This window comes from Copadichromis virginalis, linkage group LG4 (assembly GCF_057382275.1).
Source record: "Copadichromis virginalis isolate Kocher_CV1m ecotype Utaka linkage group LG4, C_Virginalis_male_GT1.1, whole genome shotgun sequence".
In the NCBI taxonomy this organism is placed as follows: domain Eukaryota; kingdom Metazoa; phylum Chordata; class Actinopteri; order Cichliformes; family Cichlidae; genus Copadichromis; species Copadichromis virginalis.
This window is the reverse complement of record NC_140621.1, coordinates 34,724,946-34,740,704: the sequence shown is the minus strand read 5'-3', so window position 1 is coordinate 34,740,704 and position 15,759 is coordinate 34,724,946. Positions and strand designations below refer to the sequence as shown.

General features: G+C 43.2%; 2 protein-coding genes across 5 annotated transcripts; both read right to left on the bottom strand.

Annotated features, from left to right (window-relative positions):
• Positions 1–1,042: 1,042 nt before the first annotated feature.
• dnal1 (dynein, axonemal, light chain 1) lies at positions 1,043–6,323 on the bottom strand. 3 transcript variants are annotated; one of them, XM_085455075.1, is made up of 8 exons: positions 6,257–6,316; positions 5,786–5,824; positions 5,052–5,161; positions 4,809–4,864; positions 4,666–4,721; positions 3,961–4,087; positions 2,393–2,533; positions 1,043–2,313 (listed from the first exon to the last, which is right to left on the bottom strand). In XM_085455075.1, exons 1-8 carry the CDS (start codon positions 6,257–6,259, stop codon positions 2,264–2,266), a joined length of 582 nt encoding a protein of 193 aa, XP_085311201.1. In that variant the 5' UTR covers positions 6,260–6,316; the 3' UTR covers positions 1,043–2,263. The 3 variants fall into 3 exon arrangements, with proteins under 3 accessions (XP_085311201.1, XP_085311202.1, XP_085311203.1); XM_085455076.1 differs by lacking the exon at positions 6,257–6,316 and adding an exon at positions 5,990–6,212; XM_085455077.1 differs by lacking the exon at positions 5,786–5,824 and having other exon boundaries at positions 6,257–6,323.
• A 3,604-nt stretch (positions 6,324–9,927) lies between these two features.
• On the bottom strand, positions 9,928–15,320 carry LOC146712000 (uncharacterized). 2 transcript variants are annotated; one of them, XR_014920232.1, is made up of 3 exons: positions 14,987–15,320; positions 11,286–12,996; positions 9,928–9,948 (listed from the first exon to the last, which is right to left on the bottom strand). XR_014920232.1 is itself a non-coding variant. In XM_085455074.1 (2 exons), the coding sequence occupies exons 1-2, from the start codon at positions 15,180–15,182 to the stop codon at positions 11,495–11,497; spliced, it is 1,698 nt and encodes a 565-aa protein (XP_085311200.1). In that variant the 5' UTR covers positions 15,183–15,320; the 3' UTR covers positions 10,031–11,494. The 2 variants fall into 2 exon arrangements, 1 of the variants encoding a protein (XP_085311200.1); XM_085455074.1 differs by lacking the exon at positions 9,928–9,948 and having other exon boundaries at positions 10,031–12,996.
• Between the last annotated feature and the right edge of the window lie 439 nt (positions 15,321–15,759).

Below are 15,759 nucleotides of genomic sequence, written 5' to 3'. Positions count from 1 at the left end.
CTTTCTCTCGTCTTAGTGGACATATGTTAACTTTGTATGACACATTCTTTTGCAGCTTCGTCCTTGAGCTACAGAAACAAATGAAACACTGCTTTTCACTGATACCATCCAAGGCAGTCTTACACTGTGGCTTTTCAAGGACGTCACGTTACATCAGGTCACACTGTGCTCACACTTTAGTGTCTGTGTTGAGTAACAATAATAATCTTCCAAAGACAAAGAAGCAGCTTTATGTAGCACACAGGACTTCATCGGTGACTTCAAAGCTGAGCAGTGTTCATGAGACTTGTGATGGGAGGCTGTTCGTCCATCCTGCACGTGCGGCTGTTTAAATATCTGTCTGCTTTTGAACATGGACCACACCTCCCGGTTTAAATGCATCCCTGACTTCAGTTGCATGTGGACGCTGGCAGCACCTGCAGTTTGATCTGTGGTGGATAAACTTTCACCTCATGCAACCTTGTTTATAAAGCGGGTGTAGCTGCCAGTGTTATTAACAGTTAGATGCCTTTTGATGCCAGTTTTGCAGGCCCGAAAGACACAGCTGCTCATAAGAGCGCGAAATGAAGAGGTAGTCAGCGATCAGCATCTGTGAGGTGGTTTCACAGCCCAAAGTCTCTGTGCTGACTTCATAAATCTAGCTTTGCACTTCATAATCGTTGCATTATTTGCCTCAGTGCCTGTATGCTTTGAGTAATGCTCGAATACTATGAAATTAGTATTTCTGTGTGTTTTTGCTTCTGTGACAGCCTCTCGTGATTTGATTGGATTCATATAAAACACCTTCCACAGATGAACCGCAGCCTGAGCATTTCTGCATGTTGGAGCTGAAGTTGAAGTCCAAATGAGTTAAATCAGACATTAAAGCTAAAGCTGTCAGTTTGCCAGTGAACGGTCTGTGCAACTTTGATCACGGCTGATGAGAAGAGGAGCTCACGATGCAGTCAGAAACAAAACAGCACCACTAACAGGCTGATCGGTGGTGCAGGGCACTGGGTATGTTCTGGGCGTAGGTTTGTTGTCTGCTGTGAGTAAAGACATGTTACATCAACAATATTTATTAAATCATTCCAAGGACCATAATAATGTACAAACATGAAATAACTTAAAACACATGAGGTTACAGAGACAGTGGTGGATAAACGAGCAGGAAACACCTTCTTCTTCAGATTTGTCTGGTGAAGCTTTGCAGCCTCTGCAGTGGACACACACCGAGTGACACACACCGAGTGACACACACCGAGTGACACACACCGAGTGACACACGCCGAGTGACACACACCGAGTGACACACACCGAGCAGAGGAGGCTGATCTGAGGCAGCAGCAGAGCGTAAACAGAGATATTCCCTTTGTTTCCCATCAGAAGCTCAACTTCTGAGAGGTCAGCTGATATCAGTGCACAGCAGGACGCCACTATTGGCTGGATTGTGACTGACACATTTGAGAGGTTGCTCACTCCAGAGCCAGTGGGCGGAGCCTCACCTGGCCCAGCCTCACACTCCCACATCGACATCCTCTGATGCACAATCAACCCCGTGAGTCGTTTTTAGACCTACGACCTCAACGTTAGTGGGTTGTAGGGGTGGCAGTTTCAGAAGTGGTTAAGCTCAGGCACTAAAGGGGTCATTTACAGGTCACACACAGTAACCAATGAAAGGCAGGCGGCACGTTTGGAGACAGCCTCTGGTGGACATTAGAGGAACTACAGCTCCATTTTTCAGCCTCAAAGGCTGGAGTCCAGGGAGGTGGGAGGTAGGCTCTGTAGGGAGCAGCACTCGTTAAAAAGTGGCGTTAACTATTTAACCATTAGTGACTCTTCCAGTGTTTAGTCTTCTTCTATTATTACTCAAACAGCTGCTGACACCACTGCTGAGCAGTTTTCCTTGTCTGATGTAGTGTCTACTTTATAAAGTTGGTTTTAGTCCAGTGTGATGTGAACGGAGGGAACACAGAGTTCAGTATTTACAGCCAGAAACACCTGGTGTGATGCTAACAGTCTGAGAACACGGAGGATTTGATGCTCTTGCACCGTCACAGTTAACAACAATCAGCTTTAAAATCCCAGTCGGTCAGTAAAAGGCTGTAAACAGCTTTTAGGAAATTAGCTTTAAAAACTCTAAAACAAACATTCTTGTGCTTGTTGATCTACAACAAAGTCTGTGCTGTCATTAAAAAATGGTTCATATAAAAGAAAGCACCGTAACAAACCACAGAAAACTCAAAAAAAGAGGAAGACTGAGGGAACGCAGGGCTCACGCCTCTCAGCTCTCTCCTTCTCCTTCATCCACTTCCTGCTTGATGACCGGAGTTCCTGAATAATGCAGAAGAAGAGATCAGTTGCAGGCTGCAGCTCGGCACTATGATCCATTCCTGCTCTGAAACACTCGTACCGTCCAGTTTCTTCAGATTAGGGAGTCTCTTCGTGGCCTCGTCCATCCACGTCCCCTCGGCCGAGTGTTTCTCCTCCAGAGGATTTCCGACAAACACGAGGTCAACGAGGCACGGCAGCTCCGCCAGCCTCACAAACTCTCCTGCAACGCACGCAAAACACAACATTCACCACAGCAACTTCACAAATCAACGAGTTAAAAAAACAACGCTGGATTCAAGAAAAATAAAAACTTATTTCACCTAAAGAAAACTTTCACAGTAGAACAGACAGCAGGCGCACCGACGCTCTATAGATACCTTAGTAAATCTTAAAACACGGACTTGAGTAAATATCAGCCGACCGTCCTCCATGTTGTCCTACAGCTGATTGCGCTCTGCTCGATTATAAATCCCACTTTAGAGGACCACGACTGTCATCACCAGCTGCAGTCCAGCATGGAGGAGGAGGAGGAGGCTGTCTGACCGAGGGAGCGTCCAGAATCGGATCAGCCTGCCGGTGAGCAAACAGGAAGGCCTGGAGCTCGATGGTTACCAAACACTGTGTTATTAATAATACGATAGAGCTTTAATGCAATTGCACAGCAATGTGCCATGCTCCGGGTGTTTCACAGAGGGAAAATGATACAAGTTTTACTTCATGAGTAATGCTCGAATACTATGAAATGAGTATTTTGATTTGTTTTGCTGCTGTGAAGCCTCTGGACGCTATAAACACTACACAGGTTATACGAAAGGCAGATTTCAGTCAGTGAACCTAATCAGCACCACCTTAAATATAAACTGATGTAACAATAACTCACCACAGTGCAAGACTGAGATCACCAAAATCAAAATCATTCCTGCCTGTGACCATCTCCCTCTACAACTCCTCCATCTGATACACATAACATGTTGTATTGTTAAATAGTCTAGCCTGTTTTTGTTCATGTTACCGTGCCTAAGCAACTGTAACCCACATAATTTCCCTATCGATTAATAAAGTAAGCTGATTCTGATTCCTGTAAACTTCATCACATCACTGCAAACTAACCAGTTCGGTCTGCACTAAACTGGCTGGTATGTTCATCCAGAAAATCAGTAAAACTAGTTTGTTTTGCAAGAAATGTAACAAAAACACAATTCAGAGAAACATAATGTTTCTCGTTTGATTTATAAACTAAACTAAAATGAATGAGGCCAATACATGTAAGATCTCGCAGTCCTTAGTGTAAAAATAGTCTCTTATCTGCCCCTCCTGTCCTCTTTCAACTTCCTCCATCCATCTCACACATTGACATTTTTTCTCTCCCTGGAAAACAAAGCAACTGTTCATTTATCTCTCAGACAAACTGCAGACAAAGTGTTTGTGTGTGATCATTGTCGAGCTGTTTGAAATCACCTGACATTTATATAAATATTACTCTATTCATGCTCGCTAGTCTTTTGTAGCTGGCTAAAGGCGCAGCAACGGCAACTTTACATCGGCACCATGAACCCGTCACAGCGATGAAGGAAAAAGGACCGCGGGATGTTTTTGTGTTCTTATTACTGAGCGAGCATCACCACACCTGCTCTAAACCCCGCTTACCCCAGTCTTTGACCAGGTTGTTGGACATGTAGAGGACTTTCAGGTTCTTCAGGCACTGGATTCCCTTCAGCTTTTCTATCTGGTTATAAGAGATCCACAACTCCTCCAGTATGTCACCTACAGCCTCCTGCTCACACACACACACACACACACACACACACACACACACACACACACACACACACACACACACACACACACACACACACAGAATCAATGTAAAATAATTCACACAAAAAATGGATCCTGGAATTTTAAAAAAAACCTTGGTTATTATTATTACTTTTAGTTTTACTGTTATGATTATGAATGTAACAAAAGCATTTTCCAAATATGTGATGAAGAATCATCTCGTTATCTTATTATTCATGTGACCTCTTGCCAGGTTGTTGATGATGATGTTGGGTTAAGTGAAGCCAGATCACAGACAGACATCCTGGATCTGTTGAACCTGTGTCGTAGGTTTCAGGTCAACATGCTGTCATGTTAATAATGTCGGGATAAACACAGAGTTTCTGGTGGTAATATTCTTTTTATGACACAGGTATGAAAAGATAAAGGAGAACATTTTGCATTTGTCAAATCTAAAGTGCTTGGAAACTTTAGACCCGGCAACAACTCAGTCATCATGCGTCTTAACTTGTGGCCGTGCATTATTTGTCTCACCCACGTCCCCAGGACGCCTCAGTGTCCCGTGTGACTCACCAGCCCTGCGAACGACTTGATGTTGTTCCTTCCTAAAGACAAAATCTTCAGGTTCTCTGGAAGGACCAAACATCCCATTACAACAACACGTTTCCATCTGTGGTCAGAGTGTGTGTGGGTGTGTGTGTGTAGTCAGCACTCACTCAGGCCGTTGAGGTTTGTTATCTTCTCGATGCAGTTTGTGGACAGAGACAGTTTCCTGTGAAGAAAGCGACACAACAACACGTGATGGATTTGAAGGATGAGTGTTTGGCCCAAACCTGCCACTGCTGCTGTTTTTAAGGCTGTTTCTGGGTGTCCTCCTGTTCTGCTGACCCGCACAGTTTAACATGAACAAGTGAAGTACTTCTGACTTTATGAGACGGCGTCCCGTCTGCACGACTCACTCGCAGTTTGTTAGCGTGGAGAGCGATGCGTCCATCTTCTCTATAGGAGGAATCTGACCGTACAGCTTGACGGCTTTTGCCTCGCTTCGTTTCTCGCCTGACTTCTCCTCCTGCACACACACACACAGTCACATACATGTACACACTGTGGCAGCCAATGTGTGAGTCTGGGTGGTGTCGTTCTTGGACATTAAGGTGTCTGAATCTGCAGAGCTGATTGTGGAATTCAAGATGAATCCTATGACTGTCTCTCCTGTGGTGGTAAACTATTTTGTGTAGCAGTGTAAATATCTTGGCACGTGAATCAGTGATGAGCTTCAGGTGGACAGAAAAGAATAATGCTCATAAAGACCTTTAAATCTTTGGACTATCTGCCTTCTGAGCTCAGAATGTTGACATTATTTTTCAGAGCTCTGGTTGGTCTGATAGGCAGTGATTTCATGCTTGATCTTGGACTAGAGCTGCTGGGAAGCAGGTTAAGGTCTGCAGCACTGGTAACCATGGTGATATAAAGCCAAAGTTTTCTGAATGAGTCTCAAAGCCTGTTTCAGAGTACAGCCCACTGCTGTCTTTCTAAAGGAAATTATTTTTCCATGTGTTTTATGTGATGTTTTGTTTGGTTTACATCCGAGTCCACTGTATTATGATTGATTGATTGATTGATTGATTGATTGAGTGTGTGTGTGTGTGTGTGTGTGTGTGTGTGTGTGTGTGTGTGTGTGTGTGTGTCGCACCCATTTGGCCAGCGCGTCTTTCACAGTCATTGCTTTTGCCTGGAAACATCAACATTTAGACCAATCAGAAACATGTCCGATTTAAAGTGTGATGATAACACAAACAAACACTCTGGTTTGGGCTAACATAACAATAAGAACCATCTTAATATCAATGATAATAATAGTTCACTATAGATTTTTAATGTTGGGCTCGATGCTGACTCTTCACACACAGCCGAAGAAGAGATTAATCCAGCTTCTCCTTCAGGACTCTGCTGCTGTTTTCCGGCTACTTAACGAGCTAAGGAGCTAATTAAAGTTAGCCCGTGTTAGCCGGCGGATGTGGCGCTGCTTCGTGTTTCCGGCCGGTAAAACGCTCAGACATGAGGCGACTCCGAGCTTCTGTCAGTTTTTAGAGGTACCATCACTCAAACAGCAGCTCAAAAACAGCAAAAAGCTCCAAAACCAACCGAAAACACAAACACTCACCATGTTCGCGTCTGATGTCCACTGCTGTTGCTATGGTACTGTCGGGGACCGGCTGCACATGCGCACTGTACTTGACCCGTATTAGAGGTAAAATTTAACTAGAAAGAAATAAAAGTAATCTGCTACAAGTCGTTGTTGACCTGATAAAAGCAAAGTATTGTTATTCAAGATTATACCATTCAAGACTGTAGTAGTAATAGTACTAATAGTGATAATATAAATCACTGTAGCATAAAAGGACACTTCATTTGTTCCCATTTATTTAGTTGAACTTATAAAAAATGCCAAAGACAACAGTTTTACAGGTATAAATAGTATTTTTGCTTCAAAAAGGTAAATCCCAGAGCCAAAAACGTGGGTTATCTCAGTTGGTGTGCAGTATGTTCTTAAAGAAATTGGGTAAGCTAGACAAGTAAAGGAAAAAGATAGTGTCAGGCCTATAACAAACTATCTACAACAGAAGAACAGCATATGAAAGTCATGCCCTTAAAAAAACAGGAAAAAAAATCCAGATCCTGACAATCCACATGAGAATTGCATCTGGACCTTCAGCTGATCCATGAAGGAAGGGAAAGAGGGAAATGTTTGGTTCAATTTGTCAGTATATACGGAGGAGGAGAGAGGTATAAGTGAGGGTCTACATCCATCCAACACAGTGGAGTGTCTGTCGTGGTTTAGAGCTAAGTTGTAGTGGGTGGTGTTGGAGATCTTTCCAAAACTGATGGAATTCTGAACACAGAAAAGTTCATTTTGATCAACCATGCAGTGTCATCTGGGAAGCATCTGATTGCTAACAGCTTCATTTTTCAGACGATGACACCAATGCACTGCAGTAAAATCATATAAAATATAAAACACACTAGAAAACCTTCAATCGTGGATTTCTGAAATGCTTTTTAAAAAATAAACAGCTGACAAGACAACAAGGATATCGATTAAAGAGACCCACGTTCCCTGTAATCAGTCTTATTTGAATCAAACTCTGACTTCTTGCAGGATTAAAAGGCACTTATAAGGTTTGTGTTTTTACCTCCTTCACAGGACCTGCAGTCCTGACTGTAGAAAACAAAGAATCATGTTTCAGCCTGATGAGACGAGCATTGGAAGTGGAGATGGCAAATCAACTAAAGATGCATGAAGTTAAAAAGGAAGCAGCTGAATTAACTGATGACACATAAACCTTGTTTTTAAACCTCGGCTTCTCAAATCTACCAGAACAACGAGTCAAATGTGACACATGAGTCATCAGTGATGAAGTTTGTGCACTTTTGCTTCACTGCTTTGATTTCTATTGTTGTTCCCATTGTTTGGACTCTGTGTCATCGTCTCATCTAACAGGCAGAAATCTGAAAAATTGAGCAGTTCTCTAAAAAAACACTAGAGTTACATCTGCACGTACGTAGGATTTTTTTTTGTCAAATTTAATTTGCAAAATCTGTCCATCCAGATCAAAATAAAACAGTTTGCCTGGTTCATAAAAAAAATGTAGCCACCAGCGGGCATTGGTTAGAATGAAACTCCTTTATTGAAATTGCACTGACACGATGCTTTATACTGTGTATACAGTGGGGCAAAAAAGTATTTAGTCAGCCACCGATTGTGCAAGTTCCCCCACTTAAAATGATGACAGAGGTGGAAAATAAGTATTTGGTCACCTCAAACAAGGAAAATCTCTGGCTCTCACAGACCTGTAACGTCTTCTGTAAGAAGCTTTTCTGTCCCCCACTCGTTACCTGTATGAATGGCACCTGTTTGAACTCATCATCTGTATAAAAGACACCTGTCCACAGCCTCAAACAGTCAGACTCCAAACTCCGCCATGGCCAAGACCAAAGAGCTTTCGAAGGACACCAGGAAAAGTATTGTAGACCTGCACCAGACTGGGAAGAGTGAATCTACAATAGGCAAGCAGCTTGGTGTGAAAAAATCAACTGTGGGAGCAATCATCAGAAAATGGAAGACATACAAGACCACTGATAATCTCCCTCGATCTGGGGCTCCACACAAGATCTCATCCCGTGGGGTCAAAATGATCATGAGAACGGTGAGCAAAGATCCCAGAACCACACGGGGGGACCTGGTGAATGACCTGCAGAGAGCTGGGACCAAAGTAACAAAGGTCACCATCAGTAACACACTACAACGGCAGGGAATCAAATCCCGCAGTGCCAGACGTGTTCCGCTGCTGAAGCCAGTGCATGTCCAGGCCCGTCTGAAGTTTGCCAGAGAGCACATGGATGATACAGCAGAGGATTGGGAGAATGTCATGTGGTCAGATGAAACCAAAGTAGAACTTTTTGGTATAAACTCAACTCGTCGTGTTTGGAGGAAGAAGAATACTGAGTTGCATCCCAAGAACACCATACCTACTGTGAAGCATGGGGGTGGAAACATCATGCTATGGGGCTGTTTTTCTGCCAAGGGGACAGGACGACTGATCCGTGTTAAGGACAGAATGAATGGGGCCATGTATCGTGAGATTTTGAGCCAAAACCTCCTTCCATCAGTGAGAACTTTGAAGATGAAACGAGGCTGGGTCTTCCAACATGACAATGATCCAAAACACACCGCCCGGGCAACAAAGGAGTGGCTCCGTAAGAAGCATTTGAAAGTCCTGGAGTGGCCTAGCCAGTCTCCAGACCTCAACCCCATAGAAAATCTGTGGCGGGAGTTGAAAGTCCGTGTTGCTCGGCGACAGCCCCAAAACATCACTGCTCTCGAGAAGATCTGCATGGAGGAATGGGCCAAAATACCAGCTACTGTGTGTGCAAACCTGGTAAAGACCTATAGTAAACGTTTGACCTCTGTTATTGCCAACAAAGGTTATGTTACAAAGTATTGAGTTGTGTTTTTGTTATTGACCAAATACTTATTTTCCACCCTGATTTACCAATAAATTCTTTACAAATCCTACCATGTGGATTCATGGATTTTTTTTTTCACATTCTGTCTCTCACAGTTGAAGTGTACCTCTGGTGCAAATTACTGACCTCTGTCATCATTTTAGGTGGGGGAACTTGCACAATCGGTGGCTGACTAAATACTTTTTTGCCCCACTGTAACTGCTTAAAGGTTAATCAGGCTAGCTTAATGAAGTAGCAGTAATTGCTATTTTTGTTCACTTACAATGTGCCATTTAAGTAATTACATATAAAATCTAATTGAATTAAAATCAAACTAGAATAATAAAGAATAAAGAGAAACAGGAACTCAACATTGTGAGTAGCTCACAGCATTTACACAATTAACATGAACACGAAAGCTACCAGTAAGAGTTTGTTTGTTTGTAAGCTTTTGGGGCTTTACCAGTTCATAAAAATAAAGAATAATTAGGATTAAATAAAATAATTAAAAAAAAACATATACAAGAGATTTTAGCTAAGTGTATTAATGTTTATATATGTTATATATGTGTTATAAGTTATTTATTCAGCACTGCTAAAAGCTAACCAGCCAAGCTGAGCAGAATAAAGAAGACCCCTGTAATTATCCATCCATCCTCTTCCACTTATCCAGTCCAGGGTCAAGATGCACCCCACCTCCTGCTCCACCCAGGGTCTTCTTGCTGTGAGGCAAAAGTGCGAACCACATGCCAGCGTAATTCTATAAAGCCCAATTTTTTAAAAAAAAGAAAAATACTGGTTTTAATCACATTTTCTTAAACTCGCTGTAGTTCTTTGGTCATCTGTGCACTGTGGAGAAATAAGCAAAGAAACAACCAAAGTTGACTCAGAGTTTATTAAGAAAATTTGAGCAAAAGATTTAAAAAAAAAAAACCCCAACAAAATCTAAAAATTAGTCTCCATCAAAATACAGAAGGCATCTCTCAGCAAACAGCTTTGACCAACTAGAGTTAGCAGCGCGACATTAAGTGAATATCTGAAGTCGTGACTCCAAACTGCTGCACATTATCAGTCCGTCAGAGGCACGATGTGAAGCACACAGATTTACATCATGTAACCGCCTGCATGTGTACTAAACAATAAAACGTTACATTGTTGTCGTTTGTTTGGGGCTTGAAGTACAAAGTTAGACCACGAGGCCGCCCGTGTAATAGGATAAAATGTCTGAGAGCAAACTTGTTATATTCTGCGATAGCGTTATAGCAGGATGTTAGCTTTTGATGCTCGACCTATATGTGGGTGAAGTTGGAATAATGACAGAAAAGCATTTAACGAAACAAAGCGTTAAACACGTTATGGGTTATGGGGGCTTTTCAACGTAACTACCAGAATTTCTCCTTTGGTGTGTAAACTAAAAAGCTGGATTTGATTTTTAAACTTTGTTTCCTCCCTGAAAAACAAACAAAAACATTAACTTCTTTGACATTTACACCTAATTCAAAATTTCAAGTTATTTTCTCAGACGTGTGAGACGCGTTTTGATGCACGCTAAATCATCCAGGTAAGGAGCATTGGGAAGAAGCATTTCATCCAAGTGACTTCTTCAGTCTCAGCTGACAGTGAGCTCGGTTCTCACAATGAAAACACTTCGCCCAGAAGAAAATCAGCTTTCAGGGAAGTTTCAGGTGCGTCATGCAGAATTTTGGGTTTCTCTTAGAGAAACCTTATTTCTCTTAGACTCCAGGAGCTACTCTAGTGGAGTCATTAGAAATATGAAGCTGATGAATCTATTATGGCTGCTATAACCAAATATGGCTTTAACCCCTCAATGCCTAGTGCATTATATTTGATGTTTTTGAGACTTCTACATCATCAGTGTGATTTTTTCCCCCAGATGTAACAAATATGATACAAATGAAAAGTCATATATGAAAATAAAATGTAATTATTTTTATAAAGAAATTTGTCAAATGGTTCAAAGACTGCCCGTTTTCAAAAACTCTTAATTTTCTGGCACTTAATATTATTTTACATTTTGGGTTTTAAGTGATTAAAAAGAAAACAAAACTGTGTTGGAGATTTAAAAAAGTCTAATAATTCAAATTGTCCCTTAGAAACATCGGACGAGTCAGAAATGTGTTCTCTGCCTTTCTTTGGTGCAGTGTGGGTCGTCCTTTAGTCTTTACCTTCACCGTGAGTCACGCCGAGCTCAATATTACTGGAACGTTTGGAGTCACAGCCGCCTTATTTTTGGAACAATAAGCCACCTTTGGATATTTTCCTTCCAACATTATATTCAGGACCAATGATGCATGAAGACGATATAAATTCTGTCAGTTTTTCACAATAAAATTCAAAAACATCTTCATTTTCAAAATCTTTATTTACACAGCAGTCACTTCCCAGACGTGTGGCTCTTCATGTGCAACCTCACGTACGTCTTTCGGTGGAAGCCTTTCCCGCAGACCTCGCAGCGGTACGGTTTGACTCCCGTGTGCGTGCTGCTGTGCTGCTTCAGGCTCGTTTGGTCGCTGAAGCCTCGGCCGCAGACGTTGCACAGAAACGGTTTCTCCCCCGTGTGCGTCCTGATGTGCCGCAACATGTTGTGTCTGCAGTTGAAGGATTTCCCGCACTCATTGCACAGAAACGGTTTCTCCCCGGTGTGAATCCTCATGTGCATCTCCAGGTTTCCGTGCCCGTCGAAACACTTACCGCACACTTCGCAGACCTTCCCGCTTTTGTGAGTCTTCAGGTGACTTTTCAAGTTTTCCTCAGAATCAAAATTCATCCCGCACACGCCGCAGACATCTGTGGCGTGACTTTTGGCGTGATTCACCAGAGAAACCACCGAGTGGAACATTTTCCCGCATACTTCGCATATAGCCCGGGACTTTTTTGACTGCGATGTCTTGAGCCCCTTGTCGCCGTCATCGTTAACCGATGAGTTTTCTGGATTGCGGGTTTTCTTGCGGATATGAACCAGCAGGTGGCGCTTCAGAGTCGAGTAGTCATTGAAGCATTTCCCACAGATGGTGCAGGTGTACGGTTTTTCCCCCGTGTGTATCCTGATGTGTCGCACCATGTTGTGACGGCAGTTGAAGGATTTCCCGCACTCGCTGCACAGGAACGGTTTCTCCCCCGTGTGGATCCTCATGTGCGTCTCCAGGTTGCTCGAGGTCCCGAAACACTTCCCGCAGACGCTGCAGATCTCCGCTTTCACGTGAGTTTTCACGTGACTGTGAAAGCTCTCCTCGCTGTCGAAACGTTCCCCGCACACGCCACAGACGTCCTTGGTGTGAATCTCCATGTGGTTCACCAAAGAGATGTTGGCGTGGAAGCCTTTCCCGCACACTTTACAGCAGATTCTGGATTTGAGTTTTTTGGCCAGGTGCAGTGTCGGCGCCATCGGTACACGAGGCCCCTTCTTCTTCTTCGGCTTCCACTCGTGGCTTCTGTCGCTGTCGTCGCTCTGAGAATCCACACTGGCCCTCCACTCGTCATCGCTGTTGACAGTCGAGGAGCTGGAGGAGGCCTCGTCATTGTCTTCCACAGTCACTTCTTCCTGCGCCTGCTCCTGTTCTGTGGACGTGCTGGGTAGAGGATCGCCACCGCCTCCTTTAGTGCTCGGAGAGCTGGGCTGATGCTTGAAGATGAACCCGATGGCGCTATCCTCCTCCCCTTCAACCTCTTGCAGCGCCTGCTCTTCCTCCTCCCTCAGCTCCTGAAGCGGGTGCTGTGGCTGCTCCTCGTCCTCCTCCTGGTTCTTGTCCGTCTGTAGAGATTCTTCATTCTCCAAGTCTTGACCGGGGCTCCACTCCAGCTCACACTGCTCCTCTGCCTGCTGCTGATCCTCAGGGAAGTCCTCGTCCCAGACAGTCAGCGCGAGCTGCGGCTGGTCTGCAGAGAGAGAGAAAAAAAAAAGTTCAAACTTTCAGGAAACAGTGATGTCATCAAGAGCCATGATACAAACTATACTCCAGATACCACCACAAATAACTGACTGAGGGCTACATTTTATTCTGATCTGCAAATTTGACAGATAAACAAAAGTGTTCATCAATGGTTCAAGACTGACATTTAAAACAAACAAATAAAAATCAGACAACTGATATTTTGTCTTCCAGACAGGAAGAATGAAGAGATTTCCCCTAATATTTGTTATGCATAGTCCCCGCCCCCTGGAGGGGAGGAGTCTGTAATCAGGTCTGTTTGTCTGTCTCTTAGTAATCTAGCATCTAGAGTTTCAACATATCATTTTCTAACTGGGTAATATGAAGTTTTTACTTCATATTACCCAGTTTTCTATGGATCGTCTTCAAACTTCACAATAATACACTAGACCTCAGGGCACATGAGTGCTTAGGTTTTAGATCTCTCTTATAGAGTGTGTTTCACCTCTCTATGCTGTCTCCCCCCCCCCCCTTATCCTGGTAATGCTGGAGGTCGCTTCCTGTTAAAAGGGATTTCTTCCTTCCCATCCTTGCCACGATCACCTCACAGGGGATTGTCTGACTGTTGAGGTTCCCTCTCTTTGTATCAATATTCAGCTTTTAAGCCCTAACTTAAAGTTAAGTTACACTTGGTAGTTTTAAGTTGAGCTTAATTCACTTTTATTTATATGGCGCCAAATCACAACAACAGTTGCCTCGAGAAGCTCTACAGTTATGATCAGTCACGGATCGGCCTCCCCAGAGCCCGGACCTCAACATAACTGACACAGTATGGGATCATCCCGACAGAAAACAGAACGAAAGTCAGAAATATCCAAGGAAGATCTTTGAATGTCCTTCAAGAACCCTGCAGAGCTATTCCTGAACACCACTTGCACATTCTAAGGAGCTTGGATAGAAAGCGACTGGACTTGTTTAAGTGTGTTGAAGACATTTCACCGCTCATGCAAGAAGTTTCTTCAGTTCTAAAACCAAATGGTGGAGAGGCCCAGGTATTTAAGGCCTAGTGGGAGTTGTCCCTTAAGTGTGTTCTTTATTAATCACGTGCCTCATCATATGAGTCAAGGTGTGGACAGAAGCGTGGGTCATTTTTAGCAGAGGTTTCAGGTAAAACCACTGTGAGACCTTCACTCCCTGACTGAGAACCTACACAGACTCTGCTTGGAAATGTTTCAATACAAAGAGCATTGGTGTTGCTCAAGACTTGTGCAGATCACTGTAATATTTGCATGTGGAGAAATAAAATTGTCTTACTAAATGTGTCTGTGGAGTTTGGTGTCCCAGCAGCAGTCTCTTCATGAAAACCAGCCCGTAAAAGTTCATTTTTCTCAGACTGTAGAGCAGCTCGGTGAATCACTTGTCAGACTTAAATGTCATGCTTGGGTAACAAACAAACGAATAATTAATATATATATATATATATATATATATATATATATATATATATATATATATAGTTTGAGAGAATTTAATGAGCAAACACTGTCTTTTGAACTGTTGAAATGAGGCCAAAGAAAGTTTGTCAATCTAAACTTATAGCCGTTAATTGAATAACAAAGCAAGTCACGCTAGTCAGAAATAGGCTTCCAGACTTTGTCAGGTGAACATCTTTGAATTCAGAGGCGGAAACGATTTATTTCGAAAAGTTCGGCGCCCTGACGGTCACCTTTCAATCAGTCATTTAAAGTTTCTATTGCTCAGAGTGTGAGGCAGCTTTGTCAATAACTTTTATGCCGAATTCAAAAGCATACTTTGAAATTAAGGAATGTGCTTTTATTGAGGTTGGGACCTTTGCTTTTAAATGGGAAACGTTAAATCTGCAGATTTTTTGAATGGGGTACCACTGGGCAGACATGCTGCCCCAGATGGGCCTGTTTCCAGTGCGGCCTGTTAGCGGACAACCTGAAGGGCTGAAGACACGCCGGCAGCTCACAGACCTGAGTGTTTGCCGGCGTACGTCTCTGATCTGGACTCTCTCTGCAGCATCCGTCGCTGGCGGCGGATCTCCCGTTTGGACAGCAGGATCTCCTCCTCATAGCCCGCGATGGTCTTCTTCACCGCCTCCAAGATGTCGTCGGCGGCCGCGGCCAGCCGCTCGTTAACGAGCACTCTGAGCAGCTGGATGCTGGACATGACCGAGAGCCCGATGAGCCAGAGACGTGGAAACAAGAGCTTTCTGTTTTCAGACGCTGATTTCTGAAGAGAAAACAGCAGCACAATGTGCTAAAGGACTACTGTCAAGATGGCGCCTATGTTCGTCTGACAGGAAGAATTACGGTTAGCTGGGCTTCTTTTCAAAATAAGAGCTTCAAGTTGATAGCTGTTGAGATTATTGCATAAAAGCAGGTTTTAGTTGGATTTTGCACAGGTAAATTAAGTTTGTTTTTATGATAAACACCAAAATGACAGAACAGGGAGCTCACTTCTTTCTGACGCACATCAGAGCTTTACAAACTCCAAAGCATTCCTAACATGAACATCAGCAGGTAGGGACCAAGATTACCCTTTAAATCAGGTTATATAACCTATTTTAAAAGGTAATCTTTCTCCCTTACAGGTACTTTTTGTAATTACCCTCTACATGTTTTAGCTGCAAGTGAAACCAGGTGGCAGTGTTTTACCAGGAGGTGATTCGAGGGGTTTTCAATTGCGTGCTTCTCTTTATTCGTTTTTAGTCTCACAGGACTGGAATGGGATCAAATCGGCGCTG